General features: G+C 41.2%; 1 protein-coding gene across 2 annotated transcripts in view; it reads right to left on the bottom strand.

Annotated features, from left to right (window-relative positions):
- Positions 1 to 27,264, bottom strand: part of stxbp6 (syntaxin binding protein 6 (amisyn)) — a 58,135-nt gene that overhangs the window by 23,796 nt on the left and 7,075 nt on the right. For both annotated transcript variants that reach the window (XM_086182942.1, XM_086182943.1), the window contains exon 2: positions 22,900 to 23,113. In XM_086182942.1, the coding sequence (XP_086039068.1) occupies positions 22,900 to 23,053 (154 nt within the window). In that variant the 5' untranslated portion in view covers positions 23,054 to 23,113. The remainder of the gene's footprint in view (positions 1 to 22,899; positions 23,114 to 27,264) is intronic.

The following is a 27,264-nucleotide window of genomic DNA, read 5'->3' as shown; positions in this document are numbered from 1 at the left end:
TTAAGCTGGGCGACGTCCCAAAGCATTGCCTTTTTCCTCTCAAACTAGAAAAAAATTGCAGACCTGCTAGCTTGTGTGTGGATGATGCACTACTGTCTGTGGAGCAGTGTGCGTAATGTGAACCATCTTGCTGCCTGAGCTTGTGAATTGGACAGACACTGGTTCAGCCGGTCTCTGATCATTGCCAATTAAGCTGAAAACAATCCGTTTCCAATCACCTGCGATCGACCTGTGCATCTCTACCTGTAATTTGCCTCATCTTGAGCTAATGGATCAAAATGAGACCCAACAATGACTTCCTATGCCTCAGACTTATGAGTGAGAAGAGAAGACACACACACACCCGCGCGCACACACACACACACACGCACACACACAGAAACTGTGTCATTAAAAGGGCACAGATGGCTATTCTGCCAAGATGGATCACATACAGGAAAAGTTTCATTTGTTCGCCATGTCAGAGGGTTTCCATCTGCTGTAGTCTTCATGCAGCAGGAAAACAGCTGGGACTTGTAGAGAATGATATCAAACTATGACATCGTTCTTCCTTTCCTTCCGTCTGCAAAATAATGTTACAATGAGAGTGAGCAACTTTTTACCTTCAACAATGATAACACATTTCCTGCAGCTGAACTACAAAAGAGAGAGCTAGCCTCACTTGTTCCAAACGTCCAACAGAGACAACAGTGAGTCTCTGGATGTGTTCTTAGCATCCAACTAGTACACAGTGTGTATCGATACAGGACTGTCAGAGGCCTCTGTAGGGGTGCTAAGCCTTGCCCTTAATGTGAAATACCAGAGCAGAGCCCCCTCAGTGGCTGACAGAGGAAGTCTCAACAGTAGACCACCAGAGTCCCTGCAGAGCGCTGTTGTGCTACGCAGCTGCCTGAAGAGAGGGAGATGCCAAGGTGCCAGTCCACATCCTGTCTAACCTTTAAAACCTGACTAACAGGAAACTTTAAGGTTCCTAACTGACTGGTGTTGGTTCTGCATGACCATGAAAATACACTCCAATCCTGCCGTAGTTCAACTATTTCTGATAACACTCGAGGTACCAGTTAGGCCTGGCGATATGGACTAAAAATAAAAACTTAAGATTTTTTTCACAAAAAATTCAATTCACGATTTTTTTCTGATTTTGGGTGGGTGAATGCTTCCACCACAGTAAGCTGTTTTTTTTAGTGAGAGTTTGTCGGTTATAGCGGTCTTGTTTCCCTCGCAAAGAGTGGCATTTCTCCCACTCGGCTGGACGCCCCTGTTTTAGATGCTGAAATAAGTACGTTGTGCTGTTGCCTTTTGTTGCAATGGGCTTCAGACAAACTTTGCAGCGTGCGGTCACTTGTTCATCATCTGTCGCCACAAACCCAAACCAGTTCCAAACCACTGACGATGACACTCCTTTCTGAGGAACAAACTTCTTGCTCTCGTTAGCCATGTTGCTGCTATGCGTGCGCAGGAAACAAGGGGGAGGGTAGAGTGGGAAATCTATGGAAGCTCCTGGGGGGGAAAAAGGTGCGCCATAATAAGAGGAGTAAAAACTGAATTTTTTTTTAATTTTCTAAACTGTCCGCAACAAAAAAACTCAAATTAATCAATAAATCACCAAGGCCTAGTACCAGTTATAGTCATTAGATTTACAGTCACCTCAAAGCCAACAGTTTGAGGTTTTTTTTTTTTTTTTTTTAAATAAAGCTGTCATTTTGAAGATGGAGTTTGCACCAGACAGCAAAAAGAGACAGCTGAACACCCTAAAAGAGAGGACAGGCCGAACTGAGAGCTGCAGTAACATAGCACAGACATTTCCCCCCCAGCAACCACAAACATGGTATTTTCATTGCTGCCAAAACTGTCAACAAGTTGCACTCAGAGCTCTCGGGTATGCCGTTGCATCATGCACAAAATGTGTGTTCTCAGAGCAGCGATTTCATGGTCAACATCAGAAGGATGTGATGGACTACTATTGTATTAATACTTCAAACAATCATCAAGAAACAAGTTCACCTCAGATTGTCTGCTGGATTCCCAAAAATCACTGATAAATCCAGATTAAAACTGCACTTTGGTTGTACGTATCATGTCCCATGGAAACAGGCTAAGAGGGATTTTATTTGAATGTTGAAAGGCGGTCGTGTCAATGATTGCAGAGAGATTAAGCCCAAGTATACACTGGGGACGCAAGATATATTATTATAGCTAACAGGTTATCACCACCAGAAACCAGAGAGGGATGTTTTGCACTTGTTCATGATGTCAAACTACTCTTACATTACACATACATTGTCATTTTTTTTGGTGAGGGGGGCAAATTTTGGGGATATTTTGTTCATAGGTCTGCAATGTGACTGGTGATGTAATGCAACAAGGTCAAAAATGTATTTGTCATTCTTTCATTCATCACATCATAATATTTCACTCTCCAAAACTACTTAAATAGAATGTTTGACTTTATTTTTATCCAGAAAGTTCTAGGTCTCTTCATGCTAGTTTGGGCAGCAGTCGTCTCAGTGTCTCACATGTTTCGTAAGGCTCTAGGCGCTGTGACTGAGTTCTTTAATGGCCGCCCAGAGGAAGGTGTGAGAAGATGGGTAGGGAGCATATGGTGTTTTTTGGTGTCCTGGTGTGGTTTGCACCAGGCAGCAACTTGCCTACTGTGAGTGTTGTAGATACAGAGAAGGACTCCAGCTGCTTCGCTGGGTGACCTTCATTACCACAATTAATATGCATGCCACTCATGGGCACGCTATGCTGGGGTGTAAGCATGAGGAGAATGGAGATAGGCGAGGGGCGTGACACAGATGTCTAGCTATTGACTCTCTGTTTGCCAAGTAAAATAAAATGAGCTTATTATGTGTGATCAAATGCAAATTAAAATCGAGGAAAATAGCAGTTTCCACTGTAACTGATCTGTCGAACTACTAGACAGGCAGTTATGTTTGTATTTAACCTACTCTGAGCTGTCAGGGTGAGTGAGTCATTGTGGTTATCAAGTGGAAATGTTCCTAACAGATGTTTTATTGCATACGACACCCCAAGAAGTTGAGAAAAAGAGAACTGAAATTGTCTTTTTAATATCTTTTGCAATAAGTACTTCCACAGTAAACAAACTACACCGCCTGTCTGTCCTGCCGTTGAGTCCTAGTGGATGTTTGCACAATATTTAGAGAAATTCCCTCAAGGCATTCGGAGATATCATGTTCATGTGAGGTGACAGTGACCTTTGACCTGAATCATTTCAGTTCATCCTGGAGTCTCAGTGGACATTCGTGGCAAATTTGGAGAAAATCCCTTTACGGCATTCCAGAGATACCAAGTTAACGAAACATGGGTCGTACGTACAGGTAACCTGAAAGCCACAGCAGAGGCCTTAAAGAATATACACACAAAGATGTGATACCAGATGGAAAACCAACATTTACTTCACGACAAGAAAAATATTTCCAGATTTTTTTTTAAGTAGTAAGGGAAGAGCCCGGCATGTTGTATAGACACATGTTAGCCTGGACCGCTGACTCATTCTTTGAGCTTGTTTGATGTCCATCACTGGCCCAAATAGTGGAACAGATGTGCTTCAGTTTTATCAAATCCACATTGAGAGGTATGAAATCACCACAAAGCCCCCTTTTTTTTTTTTTACATTTACTTATGTTCTTATCCCTATTGCGCAGTAAAAGAGAATCTCCACATTCAAAGGTCCAGCTATTTCTATGTAAAGAAGCTTGCAGTAATGACTGAATGAAGTTTCTGATTTCGCTAAAGGTTTAGCGCGATGGGTGGAGGGGGAATAAGATAAATAAATCAATAACTAAAAGCAATGTTTCCTCCTTGTCTACTCCTCAATGAGCCTACCTGAAGTCTGTTTTTTCCTGTTAATTACTGACATAATGAAAACAGCTTGCTGCTGTCTTTTCTGCTCAATTCAATTCAGAGGATTTTAATGATGTTCTAGGATTTCTCAAGACTCGGTTACAATGCGTCCAGATGCATTCTGAATGAGTTGTAGTTTACTGATCTTTCACTTTAGAACTTGTAAACAGACAGTTGTTCGAGTCCAGCCTGCTCATGATAGATGCATTCATTAGTTTCTCTGAGTCAGACTGGGAACCAAAACCGGTGATTTTGGAGAGGATTCCCAGTTGGAAACAGCAACAACTTTGGTGATGTCATTATGAGTTGATCTTTAAAACTGAGATCCCCATCCATGGTAACGCCTCCAAGTTTTTGATCAGTTTGGGGATTTTAAATGATTTGGTCTCCAAGTATTCAGAGACCAACTGTCTCTGGACTCCCACAACCAAAATGTCACTTTTATCTCCGTCTAACTGAGGGGAGTTTGCTGCCATCCAATTTACTCCCCGGTAGCTGTGCTGTTGCCAGGACAGAAACTTTTGAGGACAAAAATTGCCAGTGGAGGTGGAAGTCTGTGTGGATCGAAATGGACTTCCTAGAGGGGTCAGAATAGATCATTACAAACCTTTGAGAATTCTTTAAGAATCTGAGTCTAGAGATGGACCTTGTAAGGGGGCAGAACTTTGTACAATAAATTAAAAAAAAAAACTGGTTTAAGTGCAAGTCAAGAGACATCTACTTGTATGAAGTATAATTACTGAAACATAAACAGGGGCTCCATTTAACTGCACGAGCACACAGACAAGCACAGCGTGGTATATTTTAAGCTACTTTGATGCAATATGTGGTAAGTTCATTCAGCTGCGCTCCATCACAAGAGGACTGGATTTAGTTGGTGTATCCAGAGCTGTATGAATTTATTTGGAACAATTTGAACCTGTTTTTTTATCCACCCTCGTTTGTATTTATGTGCATTCCCTGCAAGCTGAGAAGCAACAAAAGTGAATTCGCTCAAATTTGACGTTTTTTAATGACAAAATACACGGAAGATCTAAAACACAGTATTCAGGAGAAAAAATTTTGATATAATCTGGACAGTTAGGTTCCTACTGGTCCGTCCGTCTGTCCTCCGACACAGACAGACAGACAGACAGACACGCACGCGCACACACACACACACTTCTTTAACTTCTTAACTTATTTTAACTGGGGCAAACAAACCGCTACATGTTTGAAAACGTAATCACAAACATGTTCGACTATAAATACACCGACATTTATAAATGAAAATCGATAACGAAAAAAAAAATGATCGACCTATTGCAGACACCTAATTGGTACTTTATTCAGGAAATTTCTGTTTGTTATTCCAAAGCTAATCGATCAAAACAACACAGAGGCCATGCCAGGTGAACAAAGACAATTACCTACTACTTTCCACCGCTTCAGAGCACAGATCCATTCATCTACATGCCTGATCAGGTCCCTGGACACGGAGGAAGGCAAAACAGAAAGATGCCTAATTGGTCAGTGAGGGGGTCTGATTCGTAATGGCTGAAAAACAGAACGGTAGTGGACTGTGAAAGAGGACCTCCTACATTTCTTATTGATCAACTCGCGTGATGGTTACAGATTATAGGGGATGTTAATGAGTAAAAGTTTCAATGTGGTGGTGTCTGAACATGTGAAAAAAATGCTGTTCGGAACAACATCTAGAGGAAATATTTCAGATTTAGGGAGCATATAAAGCATAGATGAGCCAAGCCCTTATATTAGCTTTATATTGGGTTGCTGTAAATACATCGATACATTGTATTTTCAATATCATAGCTGATACGTGGCAAAACTGCAGCAAAGAAATGTGGAAACCATGTCACATATTTCTGCGAGCACTGACAAGCTGATTGAAGGTTGAATGTCCCACATCTGATCACACCTTCTGACAAAAATGACGGAAAATACTACTTGTCACTTTCAAGTTTAGGCTTGTAGGTTACACGCTACGCTTAAGTTAATTACCATCATTTTTTTCTCTTCGTTTTAATAGAGCACGTGATTGAAACACTGACCCAAGGTTAGATAACACTCTCTCAAACACACCCTGCTAGTTCAAATTCTTCTGGCCACTTCCCTTAACCCATGGAATTTTATTGACATACCGTTATCAGCCCAATGAGAGTGAAACTGCAGTGCTATCCGATGATGCGAGGTCTGGCTTCCTGTAAGCATGATCTCTTCAAAGTCTAGAGGTCAGTGTCCTTAATCTAACTTGTTTTGACCCACGAGCCAAGGGGACTGTTGTGGGAAAACACCTGCTAACACACTCATATACACTTGATTTCACTGTGCTTATATTATATGAATACAAATGTAAAAGAAAAAAAAAGATTTTAAAATTATTTCAATCAATTCAAGAAGTCTTAGTTTCGTCTCTGACATACTGATGACAGAAAAACGTGTGTCTAATTAGGACATATATTCTTGAGTTAAGGACTAAAATGTACTTTACAGAGTCGCATTCCCTTCATGGTTGAGTCCATGTGAACATTTCTACCAAATGTGAAGACATTTTCTCAAAGAGTAAGATGAGAAAGGATGTCCAGACAGAAAGACCAACTATCTCCAATCAGATAACCAGTCTCTGGAGTAAAGGCATTAAAAAGTATTAGATGTTGATTGTTTACACATTTGTAAGAAATTATTTTTTTCCAATCATTCAGATTCACTCAACAAATAAAATAACATCATTCCTTAAAGCGCCTTATTTGTTTCTTATTTGCAAGCTTTGCATGAATGCATGGAATGACTTTGGAATTCCGAGCTAACTTCTGGTACCTGAAAGCAGAGCTACGAGCTACCAAGTGTTTTGTGCATGGTTAGCATAAATTACATAGAGTAGGAGAGGGAAATGAAAGCAGTGCCATTGTCCTTATTCATGAGTCATTGCATCAAAATGATGCTGATAATGTTACAAAATGTATTTTGTAATACTCTGAATGAACCTATCTGGCTTGAAGTGCTTCTGTTTCGAAGTCCATTGCTGGACTTTATGAAAGGGATGAGTATTTATGTGACAAAAGCTCGAGTGGATGAAAGGAATGTCAGTCATGTTTGCCCAGTGAACATGTTTCTGGGAGATATTTCACTGGGGTGACATTTTCCAGCTGAAACGTTTGGCTGTGAGCAGCTTTCCCTCCCCAGCGCATGAAGCACTAGTCTGACTATGTTATCCAAAGCAATGTCTCCCTCTCTGACAGCCTGATAACTCTAACTTCACCCTTGACGCTGCTCAAGATACGTTATCCAAAAATGCCACTCACTATGTTATCTGATAATTATAACAAAGAGTGATATTAAGAGACACGTGTGGGTGTATGTGTGCGTGCATTGTCATAAGTGAGTCTGATGTTCCCCACAAGGTCCAATTACTCAAGCTCAGTAGATTCACTACTGTCTGTTTGCATTACAGCTGATCCACATCTAATGGCCTGAGCTATGTAAACACACAAGGTTGCACTTGCACACATGCACACAAACACACTCCCACTAAGTGTGAGGAAAAATAATGGATTCCGCAACACATCGCAATTTTTTACTGAATGATTAAGGAGCTGGTGCAAAACAACAACAACAACAAAAAAAAGAGTAAAACTGGCTTCTTTAAAGCTTTTTCCCCCCACACTGCCTAAGCCAGAGCTGAGTCTCTAAATCAAGTGGATGAAAACTCAACGTTCCAAGTGCAATAAAACCTTTTTGCAAGTGTAAAGCCACTGAGAATGATTCATCCAACCGCCTGTTGAATAAGCATTAAAAAGCAATACTGTCAACTGCTTCTACGGATACATTATTATGAATCAAAAGCTGCCTGTATGTAGCTCAGTGGTTTAGCTTCGTTTGACAGACATCGTAAATGGAACTTAACGATCATGATTATCGATTTGGCGATGGTTCACTTTGTTACCTGCCCGAATGAAGCACGTGCACAAAATAGAGCCCCTTTTTAAGAAAAATCCTCCTTCCTCATTCGCAACACTACAACGCGCGCTTCTGTGCTACCGATAAATACGATGAAATCTAGTGCACAGTCCTATGCTGTTGGACTCTCTGCAGCTTGTCTTAAAGAATACAGCTGAACTCCGATATGCTTGGAAGTAGAGCTGTTCTCTGCAGAGATATATGCTTTTTAAGAGACTGATAGAGTTAACTCCAAATGCGCTGGCTCAGCAGACGCGTATGCCTCACTTCAAAATCAATACTCGGGGCTTTAAATGATATAAGAATCATCAGGCCGAGGGAGCATGTAACCATGGAATCGGATACGGCTCTGAATTCATTACATCGGATGATATCGGTAGTGTAATGCCTTATTAGAAGACATTTCTTCCTCTATTCCTCTTTAATCTTCCTTGTTCTTTCTCAAACCGCTGTAATCTGAAGACAGGCTGACGTTTGCTGCAGGGACAAAGGAGGATGCATATTTTCATCGTGTACAAATATTAGAAGCAAGCAACTGTGACATTGTTCTACTAATCTTCGTGTCTGCCAGCAAGACAATCACCAAAGACGGAATGAGCGGATCAGTATCTTAGACTCCTTTTACAGGCAGAGGAAACTACATTACATGGCTGCTGTTCTGTTTGCCCTTTTTTTCCTGACATCAGGGCCGCTGGAAGAGAGCAAAGGAAATCAACAATAAAATTACTGCCACCATTCCATTAACTTTGTATGAGCTATCACAGGAGGCTCAGGGACTGTTCAGATGTTACATCTTCTCACGCACAAATACATCATTTTCAAAAGAAGCATGCAAAAATGAAACTAACAACCCCTGTTGCAGAAATATTAGGTTTACTAGGCCAAAAATGTGTCTTGTGCAGTCACAGCGACCTTAACCTTTGACCATCAAATTATAATCAGTACATCTTTGAGCCCAAGTGAAATCTGAGGGAATTCCCACAAGCTGTGAATGGAACAGACCTGAGAACATACAGCCACTGCACCAGTGACTGTTCCTGAAATTTCCAGTTTTTCCACTCAAGATTTTTCAATGCACAAACTTTACCAATATTTAAATAATGAACAATAAAATGATTAGCAGCTTCCAGTGGCCTAATGTTCAATTTTGGAACAACGCCATACATGAAATATTCTTATACACTGGCTCATCCATCAACAATATATGTTAATAGAATACAGCTTTCAGGTTCCCGGGAAAATATGGAGAGATAGTGAGAAGTGAGAGCACTGAGAAGCATGAATGCATTTCTGTCTACAAGCAGACAAGGAGAAGGTGACACTATAAAGGACATGCATAAATTGATCAGCCCCTTTGGTCCACCCAGATATTTTATTTATGCGGCTTTTGAGGTATTAGACACCTTTCTGGCCATCAAAGGAATTGTAAATTTAGTCAAGACTCAAAAAGGACATGGTAAGGAAAAACCTCACTATGAGGAGACATGCGGGATCAAATTTACAGCTTATTATCTAAATGTTGATACCACAGATGAAGATTTTCCTGTTGGTTTTTTTTCCACATTTGATGTAGTCACAAGGAGGACAAGGAGAGGAAACCTCCCTTACTGGTCCCAGTAATGACCATGGTGTAAGAAGTAAATTTGGAATCACTTCCAGTGAAGCATAACATAAATCACACATTTGCATAGCTTGTCATCAATAACACACTCATACTCCCTCTTGTCAGTTTCATGGAAGCGGTCAAAATTATCCCTCTGACATTATTTAGACCGTCTTTCCTCGCTAGATAAATGATTTGGTCCCCACAAGGTTTCTGTGGTCGATTTAAGGAGACGCCTTTGACTGGTTTTCACAGTCAGGAATTTAAATCTTCTGTGGCAGTAAAACTGAATTTTATGAGCCATCAAAAATTCCCGTTAGGATGAACTGGGCTTCCTGAACATCCTCAGAGGTGGCTCTAAAAGAAACACAACAAGAAAGAAGACAATCTTCCCATTTGAAAAGACGGAAGGTCTCATGTTTTATCCAATGTCCTGAAATTAGCCAATATAGTCATGTGGCACTGCATGGTTCACCTAACACGTGCATGTTCGGTGTATTGATACTAAAAGAAAAAGACCAAATGGGACACATAAAACGCAACATATCCAATCAGCAAGCCATAATTTGCAGAGGTTCGTGGCACAATGCAATATGTGAAGAAGTATGAAGCTGTTTATTTGTCTTTCCGTCCTACATCACAAGACAAGGAGCATTTTCCTCTCACGTCAAAAACTCCAAGAAAAACGCACTGACATGAATAGCTTTCCAGCTCTTTATTTTCCATTTCAAACCCTCCTTGTTTCCAGTAAAGACTATACAAGGTTAGGACCCTAGAGATCTGTCCCCTCCCTATCTTCCACCACATCACTGCCTCTTTTACTATCCACAGCTCCCTCCCTGTCTCTCTTCCTGTCCCGGTCCCAGTGGCCGAGCAGGTATCTGTACTGTACCCTAATAAATCAGATAACACTTTCATGACAAATGAAAGCAGTGAGGGACTCTGCCTGAACAGATTTACTGGCTGCACATGCTGCACTAGAGCAACATGAGAGAGATGAAGCCAAACTACAATCTGTCATTTCCATCCATTAGAGTTAATCGGGCCTATTTATGGAAATATGGCAAAACGTCAGGCTTTTAGCGTCTCTTGAACCGGTCTTCTGATCAACGAGCTCGTAGGGAGTGTTAGCGGTCATTTTCATACACACTTGAAAGATGAAACAGAATAGAACAGAATTCAGTGATTCCTTGAAGAAACAAATCACTGGATTGGTCCATTTGGTAATTTGTATTAATTAAAAAAAATTAAAGTGAAGAGTTAAGTAAACTCTAGTTAAGAAAATACTGTTTTAGAGCAAGGGATGTGGCAGTGCACTAGCCTGAGGTTTTCATACAGCTGGATACCTTTTGCAGATGTCACAATGTTTTGTGAGCCAGACTGATGATAAATTGTACCGAGGAATACGGCCAGGAGGATTGTGTAGTGTCAACTTTCGAGCCAACACACAATTTGCTAGTTATTTTTGTTGTTGTCATACTCCAACAAAAGAAAACTGTGGCACAAAAGTAAACATTAGAACTCGCATTAAGTGACATTTCAAGCTTGTAGCTCCAGTTAGATAGATAGGCGGTGACTGTATAACCCCCGCGGCACTTGACGCTTGAAGGTATCATTACTGATTTCCTGATTTGATATCCACAAATTTCAGTTTCGAGCAACAACTTTGCTTGGTAATGAAAGAGATTTTTCACTAGTGGTGCAAGAGTCAATCAGAGTTACTACAGACAGCTTGTCCTTCAGGGCCATGTCTCTTGAAAAGAACATACGTATGCATACAGATGAACAGACACAAGCACACACCCTGCTGTCAATTACATGAATCGATATCAGATCTTTTACATGAGGAACGATAGTAGACGAACTAATGACAAACCTTTGTGCAATTCCATCCCAGCATTTATTCAATGAGGAAGTTTTGTGAGATAAAAAGTGGGTAACCTTTTTCAAAGACTGTATTCTACCATTCAATTCACTTTGAGCCACTTCTGTTGGCCACTTGAAGACTAATTTCATATATTTCAGGTAAAAATGTTATCTTTGAGGTAACATTCTACAAAAAAGCAGAACTGTTCCTGTCTTGTACCTCCATTTCTTAAATGTCAATAAAGACTCAAAAAGCAGCGGCACTGGCTGCTGGGATGAGTTTCGTCAGGGAGTGCTGAAGCTTGTGACACAGACTTGGTTCCTCTCTGCAGTATATTCATATTCATGAAAAGAAATGTGTGAATCTGCAGCTGGCGCACGCCTAACTCTTGAAATACACCATCAACCAAGGGTCTTTTTACCTGCTTTGCCAGCTGTGTCTGTACAGCAGCGTTGGAGCCATGGGGTCTGAGCAGGATAAACAGAGGTCTCCTAGTGTGTACGTGACCCTGCATGTATATTCCTCTGATATAATGACGTTTTCATTTTCATCATTTTTTAACTCTCCTGTCATTTCCTACAGTGGGCCTGGAAAACCTCATTTGAACAGTTGGCTTAAATATTTAAACAAAATTTCACATTACAACAGTCTAAAATCTCAAAGGTCTTACTCAAGTAATTTACAGTATCCAAGAGACCACAGATTTGGCATATTTGAAAATGCATTTCCCATTGTTTTCTTCATACTGTGACCCCCACCCAAGTCAACAGAAGCCATAAGAGACCTGTTTGTTGTTACTCAAAAAACGAACCAAAGCACACTTTTGAAAGGGTGAAGTGAGCAAAATGCTTGTCAGCTAAATGGGAGGAAATATTCTGTGAGGGGACGCCAAACAACTTCTAAACACCTTAGAAGTTAACAAAAGAGATCTGGTAAAGAGCGAGCAGCCCTGGCCCGGACTCAGACTGCGAATATATTGTTGTGATGGCAACAGCCTCTCTCAAGCTGTCAAATTCACTGACTGAAAAGAGTGCCAAGTGCAGCAAGGAGGAGCCAGACAAGTCTGAGGACTTGATTTAATGGAAACTCAGGAAGATTGAGGAAACTATCGATGAATGTTGATCAAAGATGAAAAACTGAGGAAAGCCACTGGTTTCTCGCTCTTCTTCCCCTGTTCCTAGATTATTGATCATGACTCTACAGTCTACAGTCGCAATCAGGTATTGATCGTGTGAAGTATTGATCCATAGCAGTATAGTAAGCTCTGCAGTGTTGGAACTTTAGGAATTCTTGGAGGAACGTTACTTGTGCTGCTGCACCCAACACCTGAAGTTGATTCAGAAAACAGGGATGATACAGTAATGAGAGCTGCTTTATGTTTAACATAGGATATCTTAAAACATGTGAAAGCCATACTCAAGCTCTGAGGCTTCAGATTAAATGATCACTCTTCCAACTGCCACTACAACAAATACATATAATATGAATCCATGCAGCAAATGTACACTATATAAACATTTGACATGTCTTGTGTCCAACTACTACATTTGTTTTGTCCCTTGAAAGCACATTGATCAGCAATGTTTGCCAACTTTCAAGATAGACAGTTGGACTCTGACCCCAAGTAAATGGACCAGTCCTGTTTACAACCAACAACTGCTGTTAGTATCTCCAACTGGCTGTGACAGATTGAGAAGTGTAGCTTGTTTTTGTTTTTTTATGTCATAAAATCATCATCAACTTGTAAGAATTTAACCACACACAATCATGAAAATATTGTTCTTCCTAAGGAACCATTTGGGGCTGCAGGATCTTCAGACTAATACAGCCAAATAAAATATGGTGTGATGTCAACTGGACTGAGTAACTTGATTTTTAAACATTTAGTTGTGAAGTTTGACAAAGAACGGCACGTAGCCTTATTATATACATGACTGACTTTCACAAGGCCAGGGCTCTTCGCTCTTTTATTACAGCTCCGTCTTCTTCTCTGCTCTCCCATGTTTCCTTTATTTCACAGATGAGAGTAAGGACCTGCGGTCTAGCCTTTGTTTGCTCAAAACAAACACTTAGAACACTATGGAGATTACTTTTTCCAGGTGTACAGGGAATTGTGTTGTCACGCTTGTTCTGGCGCAGTTAGAGTCGATACATATGGTCGAAGTTATCAAAAACATGTGTGGTGTGGTCCTCCCCTCTTGAATAATTACCTCCCCAATGTTCCCTCTTCCTGTCGTCTTGTGCCATCAACACTTCACAACATTCATAGGAACAGAGTTCATCGCAGTCAGGGGGACCGAAACAAAACCTGTTCACACTTAGAACCGATGACCACACCTAGTTCTGTTGGAGGACTGACCCGTGAGTGTGCACCAGGAGGACATCAGCCACTGACACATCATAGATCAAATACTTGCTTCTTTTTTTTTTTCTTTTTTACACCGGGAATCATTTGTTTACGTGTCTCTCGCATAAAAAAAACATCTGTAGTTGTACGGTTTCCTTCAAGACTGTCTAAATTTAGAAGTATGAGGAAAGGAAATCCATTGCTACACCAAGTATAAACATAATAAAGCTATCATTTCCAAACCGCAGCAACCGCACATAACTTCCTAGTCAATTCTATTCTCGACACATGCAAGTAAAGAATTCCCCAGCCCCTTGCTTATTCTCTTTCCATTAATACCAGCTCTCCTGCAACTCTGTGGGAAACAGAAACCATCCTGTTCTATTTGCAGTCCCAAAGAAGTTGAGCTTCACAAACAAAAGGCAAAAAGAGAAAAGAGGGAGCCAAGGGGAGCATTCCAAACACCTCCATCAACCCAATCATCATCATCCATCATCCAAAATGTTGGACAGAGAGAGCATCCTACTGTTTCTGCTGCGATACGCTACATGACACACAACAAAAGCAGTAGCAGAGAATAGAGCTATTGTTGATAAGTGAAGGGACCATGAAGCAATTTTTTTTTTTTTTTTGAGGGGGTGGTGAGGGTTGAGGGGTGTCTGTGAAGCAAAGTGCTGTTTGGATAAAGAGCAAGCAGACGGACTTGGACAGTAAAGGACAGAGGAAGAGCTGATAGAGGAGGAGGAGGAGGACAGATAGACAGTTTGGCCTCAGTGTAGGACAGAAATGTGATGGAAGACACACACACACACACACACACACACACACACACACACACACGGATGAAACAAGCCGACCATTTATCCAGAGACTTTTGTATGCACAAAACACAGCTCAGTCCACCTGCAGAGCACCTGTGCCTTTCATCTATCCCACTCCACCTGCTGCGTTTGTGTGCATGTGCGCATTTCCGTGCATTGAATGAGCAAGTAAAAGACATATCAGAGGCATGCATTCCTGGCAGCGCAGTTGCCTCCAACCAAGTGTTTACAGTCACTGGATTGCTTCCTAAAATGTTTGCCACTCTAACAGAATGTGAACAAATCAAGGGAAAAATACACCTGACTGAAGAAATATGAGCATATCCCTTATCAATGATATTTATGCCAAAATATTGCCCAATACTGTGCAATAAAATTTGATCCCACAACAGTAGCCTCACTATCTCAAGTATTTCTTATCTTTTACATACTGCAGCTTGATTGTTTACTTCAAGGGCTCCTGCTCTGCTGAAGCTTCGTTGTTGTTCCTCGCTCAACCTTTACAATACTGCCCTAAATGTTATAAGAAAACAGATCTAGTTCCATGGATGTAATATATTTCTTATTGTCATCAGTCCCTTTTGCCTTCTGTCTAAACCCTGACCTCGTAGCCTACGCTCAGGTCAATCCATCAAAAGAGCCTCTCCCAAGACCACGAGGACCCTCATCTCTGAGCGTTGAGCTGAGGGTGAAATGTTGTCAGGATCGGAGGAGAGAAAAGAGGGAGGTGAAGTCAGTTTTGTAGTCAGTTTGTTGTCTGGCACAGAAATGAGCTGAACTGCTGCAGGAACCTAATTATTCTAGATAAAGGCTGTCATGGTGCACTGATACAGGCATGCATGAGCGTGTACACACACACACACACACACACACACACACACACACACACACACACAGGGAATGTGGTATTAGTGTCATGCTGATGTGAATGGTCCTGTGTGAGTGGGCTGTATATATCTGCTCTCAGTCAATACTCGGAGGCCAGCATCAGTCAGTGCTGCTGCATCGGCCCTGTGAGAAACCCACAGAAGGCAGCAGAACGCAGACCACCCACACACACACCGATGCCTGGCTAAACCTCATTAACACACATTTGTCCAGACTCCCTGAGATGTTTACTAAAGTTTTGTCAGTTAGATGCAGCTTAAATGTTGAACCAGACAACTATCAGACTAAACGCGGTCAACTATTACAGCCAGCCTCCCTCTGTGCGAGGGTAACAGACTCCACGCATCAGCACGTCTAAATCCCTGATACACACATCATTTATCCTCATTTCAAAACACAACAAAAGCTTTTTTCTCCATGGTGTACATTTCAAAGTAATTTTTGGTATTTTGTCTTAATGTCGGCCTTCAGTTGTTGGGAGTAAACATGGACGCGCAGTCGAATAAAACCTAGGTGCAGGAAGAACAAGGGCCACTGAAGCCAGTTTTACATGATCTAATTACAAGTATGGCTTCTGTCACAAGATACACATGAGAGACATTGTATCATGGACTTGCATTGCAAACAAACCCAAAAAAACCCAGCTGTAAATGGGTGGAAACATTTCTCAAGCTTCACAACCCCAGTGAAATGACTCATTAATCTATGATAACTTGATGTGAGGACGGCATGGTGGTGCAGTGGTTAGCACTGTCGCTTGGGCATGGGGTCTTTCTGTGTGGAGTCTCCATGTTCTCCCCGTGTCTGTGTGGGTTCTCTCTGGTACTCCAGCTTCCTCCCACAGTCCAAAGACATCAAGATGGGACGAGGCTGATTGATACTCTAAATTGACCGTAGGTGTGACTGTGAGTGTGAATGGTTGTCTGACGGACTGGTGACCTGTCCAGGGTGAACCCCGCCTCACACCCAAAGGCTGCTGGGATAGGCTCCAGCCCCCCCGTGACCCATAAGCGGTAGAAACTGGATGGATGGATGGAATTCGATGCAATTGGTCCAATAACATTTCAAATTCTGATGCCCATTCCAGTGCACCAAGGGTTAAATGGTAAGTTACATGGCTTTGCTGACAGAAGCCCCACAGAGGAGCACTCGTGTTATCCGTCATACCCAGAAGGGCTGTGTAATTCATTCAAATTGAATAAAAAATGCAATATCACCTACTAGAATTAATGGCTAATTGAGTGTCTAAATACCATTAATTTATCCAATATTTATAATGTTGCAATGTGCTGCAGAAATGTCATGCCTGCACATCATATTCTGTCGATCTATAGATACATATTTGCTTGCTGCAGGTCCATACATTGTTTTTTTTTTTCATTATACCACCAATAATTTAATGTTTTTCTGTGAAAATGAAAACAATGGCATTCTCACACATTGTCATTCCTGCTAATATATCAGTCAAAAATAATCCCAATTATATATTTCATTCAAAACTGTACAGCATTTACCAGAAAATGTGTGTCCCCGCCTCTAGCACTGTACCCGTTTCTCTTTGTAGGTCCGTGTAGCAGTTGCGTCCTCTCTTGAAAGACTCTGAGCTGATAAATATCTCCTAATTCAGTCAAAAACATTAAATCTCTTTCATGCTCCAATATGTATCAGCATCTCCAACATTCTTTTCGATATGGATCTATCGTGTGTGATTTGTATTTCCATCCGTAGCTGGTAACATTGGGCTAACCTTGACAAGCACACCCACCAACTAAAATGTATATTTATGCTCTTATCTTCCGGATTGGATGTCTTTTTGGGATCAAGTAAACAAGGTCAAAAACTAATCTGACATTCTGATCAGCTAAAGCAGTTTATTACACCAGTGAGTTACACAATTTGCTTGTCCATCCATCTCACAAAATAATCAATAGCCACAAGGCAGCAGATAATGAAAAGTACAGTGAAATACACAAGCTGGTGAGGTAACCACGGATTTTATATTCCACACGGCCTCAGAGGAAACACAGGCACCAGGCTTGACCACCGAATGCATTTCTTTGGCATAAAGTCATTCTACACACAGGAGGCCTGAATGATGCAGGCCAACCAAATATGCATTCAAGCCGCACTGGGCATATTTACAGAAGGCCGCTGTCAGTCTGCATACCACTGCAGAGGCGCCAGTGATGGACCTGAATATTACACTGAAAATGAAATCACGCGGAATCATTACAATCACACCCAAGTTTCCACTTTACCATCCTTTCTGCCCAGATGCACAGTCCCTCTCTCTGGATGGCCACCACTGAATAATTACATTTCACAGAAGAAAATAAGATGATAAGATGAAGACAATCATAAGATAATACACATTGTACACTGCATATATTTGGGTCCACTGGGATAAATTCAATTAGCTTCTGTTTTGTCTGCAATTACAGGTCACAAAATCTTTCCAACCCTGCTCATGATGCCCTGGTTTTGTCCTGTGCTCAAGGCATAGATCTTTTCTGTCCAATAAGTCTACGATGTACCGAGACACAACGAACTGCATCTACAACACAGACAACTTTTGAGAGTTACGTGTGCAGTTGTCGTAAGTAACTGAATTTAGTTTATGTTGAACTACTAATTTCTCGGGGAACAATTCGTCCATCCACAAAAGACGGATGCGACACAATAGCGCCAAACAAAGAAACAAGCATGAGGTTATCACATGTGAGACACGGCCTACACATACAATTAAAGATGCAAACCAACCCCCAAAAGAATACTCTTGTGGAAACACATTGTGCATGAATCCTCCCACAAACATGGATGCCCAACATTCTTCCCACACTGAAATTCATACATTAACATAAAGTATAAATGTGTCCAAACACACAAGGCATGTTTTAGATTACGGGGGGGGGGGGGGGGGGGGGGGTGGATTTTCTTGCACTGATTAAGCAAAGTTCACTAGTGGAACTGAAGGGGGTGGCACAGCCTGATCTGATTTAGAAGCCTGTATGGTGTTTTTTTGCTTTTCTTCTGTGAACAGATCCCTAAAATGGTCAACCTTTAGAATGTGAGCTCACTGACTATCCAGTATTTTCATTTGTATTCCCTGTTCCAGGGGTAAAGACAGCTGTGGGTTTTCTGTGGCTTCCATGCCTTTTTGCACACCCTCTTCCCAAATCTTTTTTGGCCAACCAGGACTTTTCCTGCCCTCAACTCTGACCAAGTTTATCCAGTCAGCGCTTCTTCCAAAATCCCAGAACCCTCTTAGATCTTATATAAGTACAGAAAGGTTAAAGTTCACCCTTAGCTTTCTATACAGGCTAAAGTCTGGGTTTTCTATGGTATCAAGAAAACACTTAGGTTTTGGCCTCTTCCTGCCCCAGATGGATAATGGCAGTACTATTTACAGGTTTGCCTCTCCATCTACTTCATCTAAACTTGACCCCCTGCACCACTCAGCTTGTTCTGGTTTCAGGACCCATCACAGCATTTGATACAGTTTGGTGGGATGGTCATCCCTGACCTTGTGAAGGCTACAACACAGGTACATCTTGATTAATAAGGTCATGTCGGGCAAGCTTCCTCCTTAAGGCCAAAGCATTTATAATCTTAGGTCACATGATCTTCTAAAGTTCAAAGGGCCCTCTGTCAGAACAGAGGCTGGAAAAACCATCCTGTTCTATTTCAAATCACTGGTTCAGGCAAAGATCAAACCCCAGATGCCAGGCCCTTTACGTGCCAAATATGGTAAAATAGATGAGGTGGTCACTGTTTGCAGCATTTGCTTCACCCAGATTTTCACATGCTCAGATGACAATGTCTTGTTTATGTACTGTTAAAATAAAGCGCTTTATTGGATTTGTATTAATTCTGTTAAAGTGATTTGATGGTGTCTCATTAAGTGTAAGATTCTGCGAAATGACCCCTGTACTGGCTTGGTCTCACTTGCAAGTGGTTTTAATCTCAGTGTGACTTCCAAGTTAAAATCAAGGCTATGTTTTGAGAAAACATAAAGAAAATTACTCTACCATTTAAACCTTAAAATCTATAAAGGTCAGATGTTATTGATCCTGCGAGCAGGTCCTTTAACACAGGTACATAAGAGCAAAGATGAGAGGGTAATCAAAAAATGAGACGAGACCAGGGTATTCTATGTAAAAGTGTGGGTGTGAGGTAATATAAGGTAAAGAACAGCAAAGGCGGGAAGAAGTAGTGTAAATATAGAGCACCGAGCACAAATGAGAGAGTGCAGTTAGCTTATCTATGAACAAGCTAAAGCCAGCTGTGGCAAAACAGTCATAATACGCATTGCTACATTTAATTTGAAGAGAAGATTTCTGCATTAGAAGTGATTTTCTAAGCGACTAATCCAGGACCAGACCCAACAAAGCAGCCAATAACATAAAAGATTTCCGATTACAAACACATATTGACACACACACACACACGCGTGCGCGAACAACAAATATCAACACAAAAGTGGCAATTCCTGCGGGAGTTGCTCTAAGAAGAAATTGGAAAGGAAAGGAATGCAAATACATTTTCATCTTGGATCATGTAGAAAAATGGATAAAGGTGTGTAGACGAATGGTGTACCCCCGTCAACCTTCACTGTGTCTTATCTTGTTCAATTGGCCTCCCATTTCACTTGCCAAACATCCTGTGGGCGGTCCAGTGTTTGAGCTCTGAGGTCCAGCCATAAAGGCACCACGTGGAGCCCAGTGATCAAAGAGAACTCTCACTAACCAACTTGGACCATGTTGAGCTTCTGGCTTTGCTCCATGTAAACTCCTATGTCATCAACACCCATGATGCTGTTGCTCAAGCATTAACATACGTCTGCATGGATGTGTGTAAGATCAAAGGGAACCAAGAGATTCCCTAGCAGCAGAGACCAGGAGCATTCATTGGCCACAGAGGAGAAGAGAAACAGCGTGGTTGATTTTGCTCCATATATGGTGCTGCGACTCAAAGAAAATAGTAAATCTGAAAGGAAGAAGACAGCTTACTGCTACGGGGAACTTCAGAATACTACTACTCTGCTCTGCTGACATATGAGTTCAAAAAGAGGCCAAACAACAGTTAGCAAAGTGAGAGGACCCAGTCTTGTTTTCCTGGAGCCACATGCTATTCAAAAAATAGAGGCCCAGTTCTCCACATGGAAGCTTTCCATCCACTAACAGACATAGCAGTCTACCAACCATGTGGGTAAGCCCAGGATTTAACCACCCCCAATCTGAAAAGCAGAACGGCACAAATATTTTACAATATAGTTGTTCACTGTATCCCAACAACAAGCCACGATACAAAGTGTATTTGATACATCTCCCACCCCTACACTAGTCCATTCCAAAATCATGACTAACTTCAAACAGTTTTTATATCATAAAATAACGCCCATATTCAAAACAGGTCATAATGCTCTCCATGTTCTATTGTATTCAGTCAGATCTTCCAACAGTGTTACAGCATGTGATCCTGAAAGTGGGGCAGCAAGGATAGACTGGCATTTCATCCAGGCACCACGTTCACTAAGAGAGTGGCTGTCGCTACAATGAGAGACCTCATACTGTAGGCTTCCTTTTGCCGTGACATACCACACATTACATAACTCTGCCACTGAATGGCCTCGGGCCCCAACTGGCTGCTGTAGTGTCAGTGACCCCCAGCCCCCACCCTTCTATACATACGCAGTGCTTTCACATAGTTACACACACACGCACACGCACACGCACACACACACACCTATCTTCAATGTGCAGCGAGGCACAGGCTGGTTTGAATAGGCAGGAAAATGTGTTAGTAGAAACTGAATTTAAATTTTTTTTAAAACTGCATTTGTAATATGATAAATATAAGTTTAAATTAAATTTCCACCAAACTGTGATCAGGTGTTAAAATTAAATTCTAACAATTCTATTTGCTCTCTTGGAATTCAATTTCAGTTTACCGTGTAGAAGCGGAATTTTAACTTAAAAAAACAGATGTCAGTTGGAATGTGAAAAACCGCATTGAAAAACTGAAAAAAAAAATTGAAATGAATTTGCTGCGAACGGTAACCACTTTGGCACTTAAATTTCAATCGTCACAAATCCATTTACGTCCTTGAAATTCAATTTCAGTTTTCTGAGCTGGTCACCGAGAAAAAGTAGTTTACTGCAGACTAACAGAACTCTTTTTCACACTCTCAGTTGTTTGAACTGATTCTGTGGCCAAATTATCCCACTGTAAAATAGTCCTGCCCTTTGAAACACAGCTGGAGGATCTCTGTGGTCAGAGATTACACATTCTTCTATTCACTACACAGTACAGTACTTCAAGCACAGCTAACCAAGATAGTCAAAATGGTGTGTCTATTGCAGGCTGTTCAGATGGGATACAACATGACAGGAATACACGTCACTTGTGCAATGACCAAACATTGCTTGCGTGATTTTAAAATCAGTAAGTTTGCGTTATATGGAAAGTGTCATATCGAGATATGTGTGTGTGTGTGTGTGTGTGGGGGGGGGGGGGCTAGTATTTAAACTGTGCTAATGTGGGACATCTTCAGGCTTTGTGATGACTTGATGCTCATGCTACAGACGTGATGTACACATCTACATTCGCCCAACCAAGCCACGACCTGTGCCCCTGACCATCTTTACAATACCCAATGAAAAATCTGGTTCTCTCAAGAACCGCTCTTTCAAATGACTTCAAACGCAATAACGCACATCTTCATATCCCTGCAACACTCTTGACAAGTTTGAAGTACAATGGATAATAAACACATAAAGAAAGACATTCCTTCCTGAAGTGAAGGCTGTTGCAGCGGATGTGATGAGACTGGCATTACGAGTGGATATTCAAGTGAAATGACTTTCATATCAAAAGAGAGATGGCTTATAATCAGGCGTTTGAACCCAAGTAGTTAATTTGTGACTTAAAAATGACAAAATTAGACCATGTTTTCATTCCAAGGAGTGTAAAAACAAAGGCTCACTGTTTAGAAACTATTAGAAGGCAACCTTGAATTTTTATGGAACACAGAGAGAACTGCACAGCTTTTGTGCTGCATTAATACACTTAATAATAATACACTTAATTAAAACACTTAAATCCACCTTGTAACGGTTACACAAAGAAACTCTGAACCATATGAAGGAATCTGCTGCTGCCAAAGGAGAGATGAACACAGATTAAAATGGAAAGATTTGAAAATGTAACAATTTAACTGCAACAGAATTCAATAAACTCTAGTTATTCTCCCTGGGAAAGATATGCACGGCTAATTCAAATAACAAGCGGTGGAGTTTAAAAAAAATGATGTTACTTAAAAGCTAAATTTCTAGTGAAACAATTACACAATTTTAGATTAGATCTAATCAATTTAAAAAGGATTGACCTACAGCCCAGCAGTAAATGGATTTAGCGTGTCGGCCTATTGGCAGAGGAAGCGTAAACATGCTCATCAGTGTGAATATTAGTGTGGGAATTAAGGGTGATGTATTAGGAGAGGAGAGGAGCACAGAGGAGATGAGGGGAGGGCAGGAGAGGGGAGTCTAACCTGAGAGACAGATGAAGGTCATATAGTCTCCTTGACCACCTGTGGCCAGGAAGGGGATCTTCTTCTTGGTCTTCCGCTTCACTTGCACAGCAGCAAGCATCTTCTCATCATGTGGGACGAAGACCTCCTTATTGATGGCTGATTTGGCACTCATCTTTGGAGTAGGCAGGAGTGAAGAGCCAGTTAAAGTGGAGAGGACAAGATCCCCTCTTCACTGAATAGACAGAGGAAAGAGAGAAAGTGGCATATTGGAGAATGCATGGAAGTAAACACACAAGGCTTTATGTCAAATTGTAAATAAACAAAAGAAGAAATCACTCATTTCCATGATTTGGCCAGTAAAACATATGCATTTTAAAGTTATAACCCCCCAAATAGAAACTGTTTGCAGTGTTTTCTGTTCATTTGGGTGGGTTTAGCTGCACAAACCAAATTCTCTGATACACACTGCATTAGGTGTGAGCAGAAATCTCAGACGAATAACTCAAAACCTGAGCCAGTAAATCTAAAACTAACAGCACGTCCAGACAAGTGTTGACAAAAGTATTGATTTTTTTTTATACACTTAATATTTGAAACGGTACCAATACTCATTCATTGCCCACACCAGCTCCGCTTATTCACACGCTTTTCTCTCTGAAAGCTAATTCAAGCACACACATCACCGCAGTGCTGTGCCCACATATACATCCCCCCCCAACACACACACACACACACACACACACACACACACACACACACACACCCTGCTGTGTTTGTGTTGTCACTTGTTTCATTCCCTCTGCTCTGGCGTTAGCTCAGCGGAGATGGCAAGGGCAGAGCCCCCGCAACTGGTTGTGATGAAGAACGAAAGCAGCAGTAGAGCTGTAAAGAAATACTTGCATAAGGCAGATGATCATGGAGAGGCGCAGGCATACATGTGAGCCACATGCAAGCCACATGCTGCACATACAACACCACAAGCTCTCACTGATCTGAAGCACCTGAAGTATAGACACGCCGGCCGCTGTTAAGAATTTTGAGACGCTCGTCACAGCTTTCATTTCAACATCAATGAAGCATCACACAAGATGGCCGCATCAATAAAAAAGAAAATTGCAAAAAAAAACAAAAAAAACAAGCTGCCCCATCAAATTGTTGTAGAGAAGAGTGTTGTCTTGTTGACCAAAAAGCAATTGCTCACAGCTAATCCTCCTCTGAGCTCTCAGACCTGAACAATCTCAGACAGCAGTTTCAGTTGAGAGGAAAATACTGATGAACCTGAAAGCTGTTGTGCTTTATAAAACGTTGAGTTCATTTGGAAGGTTAATTGGATAATTTAGTAGTTTTAAAGACTAAAGATGTCTCTTTCTATCCTGTTATAACATTCTTTTCTTTTAAGGGTTAGCCTCCAGCAACCAAGGTTATGCGGTTGCGAAACTCTGTGATGACGCCATGGTAAAAGGAATAGTTCATATTTTAAACCTGTGCTCTTATATCTGCCAAGGATATATTGACACAGCATTTCCCATATTTCTGATGTAACAGCTGAATTTATATGACGGCAGTCAGCTGATTCAGCTTGATTACTGTCTCAACAAGGACGAGGCAGTTTGCCACGTGCAGTTATGGTGTTCTTGCTAAACATTTGGCCCTTTCCAATTATTTTTGTCTCCATTACTCATTTGGAATGAAAACAATTAGAACATAGGGCCGTGGTGTAAAAATGCGGAAATTTTCCTTTAATAAAATCACTCAGGTTGTTATTTGGTGTGGCTCAGGTGGCAGAGAGGCAGTCAATTCCCAGTAGATCCTAAAAGATTATGTCAAGTGTCCTTGAGCAAGAAAAGAACCCCTAATTGCCCCTCATGCCTTCGTCATCAGTGCATGAATGCGTGTTAGCAAGTTGGCATCTGGCACAGCCCCCTCCGTGTGTGTGTATATGGTAGAATGTATTGTAAAGTGCTTTGAGTGGCCAGTAGACTAGAAAAGTACCGATAAATGCAGTCCATTTACCATTGTTTTTCTCATATGTGAGTCCAACCAAAAAGAGATATTCCTTCTTTGACTCACCTTTTAAGGCAAATTTGTAAAGTGTTTTGCAGGATAGAATTTGGAGGCAAAGTTGAGACAATTTTGTATTTTCCTGCTGTAAAACAACCATTATCATCATCATCATTTGTGTCTGACACTTTGATATGCGCCGTTTAGCGAGTGCTAGCGAGCGATAGAAACTGTTTTGTGATGAAACAGAACTATAAAATCTTTTGCTCCGTCTCTCTCGCTAAACGTTTTCCCAATGTTCTTTTTGGAAACAGTGCCACTCACGGAGATGAAATGACTTGAAGAGTTGAGATAAGTCTCGCAGACACAGGGCAGCAATCATGTTTCTATTATTACAACCCAACGTGGACTGGCGATTTGATTTCTTTGTGACTGGGGATATACCACAGGAGATGGCTGTGTGTCAGAGGGTTATCAAGGAAAACTGTGCATATCTGGCCTAACTGTTACTTAAGTGTTGTTTGAAGACAGAAGTGGGTTAATCAGGTCCAAATGCTCTCATGAGGACTGTGGAGGTAAATCATTTTCTCGACCACACACACACACACACACACACACACACACACACACACACACACACACTCTTTACTTGAGATGAACCAACACCCAGAAACACATACTACACAGGCCACCCCTGCTGCTGATGAATCAATCTGTCTGTCAGACCCAACCAGTGGATGAATTACTCTACTGTGAGGCAAAGCCAGCCAGACTTCTAAACAATGCCTTCATCAAACTGTCTGGCAAATAAACAATAGACTGCAAAAAAGAAAGTTGTTTTGAGCAGCAAACTTTAAAATTAATGCTCTGAGGTCAAGGAGTAGCAAGAAAAACGTGCATTTGATAATTAGAGAACAAGATCAGCAAAAGGAAAAGGTATAGATGAAGGGTAAAATCGTATTATCCAGTTTTACACATTGTGGCTGAAAGGCTGCCATTGTTTATTGGGGGGTCATTGTTACAGTGAGATTACGTCAGCCCAGAAGGAAGCTTTTTATTGTTCCAGTTATTTTTTGTAGCGATGGGATGAGGCATGTCTGAGACAGTAGTATTTTCATAAGTATGGAGGAGGTTGAATCACCACCTATCGCTCACAAGATTTTAATATTACCATTTCTCTAAGGTAGAACCTATTGCAGTACCACTGTCTTATGCAACAGTATACTGTATTCAGGTTATTGTCAACACCTCCCAGAAAAAAGACCCAGGCATCTTAAACAAGCTCCTTACATGAGACGAAACAAAAAATTAGGGAAGTATGAAATAAGCGTCAAAAGTTGGCTCCAATTTTGGCGTGATATCATGATGGACAAGCTACTACTAGGGAGTCTGAAATGTTGAAGACAAAGCCTTGACCAAAGTCACTTCCTGCCCCACTCCATATTTCACGGCAATGCAACACAGCGACGTGACAGCAAATGCAAACTTCCAATTATTTATAGTTTTGTTACTGTATGCTGATATAGAATCATTAAAATGTTATTTGATCCTGTTAACCTGTCCACTATTTAAGCTTTACACTCAAAAATTGAGGTTCAATACAAGAACACTTCTGAGAGAAGAAGGTTCCTCTAAATTAAGGTTTAGTTGTTTCCGGGAGTACAACAGGAGTCTTCAGGAGGCCAGAAGTGCACCTCTTCACTAACAGAAGGGTACACCACTGTCTGTCAGTGGATCCTTTCAGATACACACTTGTACCTCTATTTGTAATTGTGGAGCTAGCCTAATGTTCATGTTTCACAAAAAGTCGGGAGTGCGCTAAATACCAAACTGTCTGCCCCTGAAGTCATTTATTAGTTTATGACGAAAAACTGTTAATTCCTCCAAAGCCTCTGTAAACTCCTTTTGTCCACCTCCGCTCCTCTACTCCTTATGCAATTCAAGAACTAACTGTAACAAAAAGTCAGTCAAAGTCAAGATTTTCAGAGGAGAAATGCGAAAAGCTAATAAATAAGACTTTCTCTGGTATGTATCTCAACACCTTGGCTAACTCATAGTGCTCTCAACTTCCATCAAGAAATACAGTGATGAGCGCAAAGTTGTTTTGAACTCTCATCAAAAGTAGGAAGCCAGCCTGATGCCATATTAAAACTGCACTTGAGGCTGTTTTTACAAGTGATACTGAGCTGTGATTAAGAACCCAAGACCTGTACGGTGCAGGTCCAAGTGGAGAGCCAGTTCAGCCCTCTGAATCTAAAAAGCTTCTTTAATATTCTGATGTCAGCTGTGAGAGAATCGGTTTTGTAGTTCTTCTGTTTCCTTGTGGAGGAACAAAAGAAAGATTCTTAGGATTCTCCAACCACCCTACACATCCAACTGTAC

Source organism: Aulostomus chinensis, chromosome 17 (assembly GCF_037954235.1).
Source record: "Aulostomus chinensis isolate RoL2024-O1b breed Wild chromosome 17, RoL_Achi_v1.0, whole genome shotgun sequence".
Lineage (NCBI taxonomy): Eukaryota > Metazoa > Chordata > Actinopteri > Syngnathiformes > Aulostomidae > Aulostomus > Aulostomus chinensis.
This window is presented reverse-complemented; position numbering and strand designations above follow the sequence as displayed.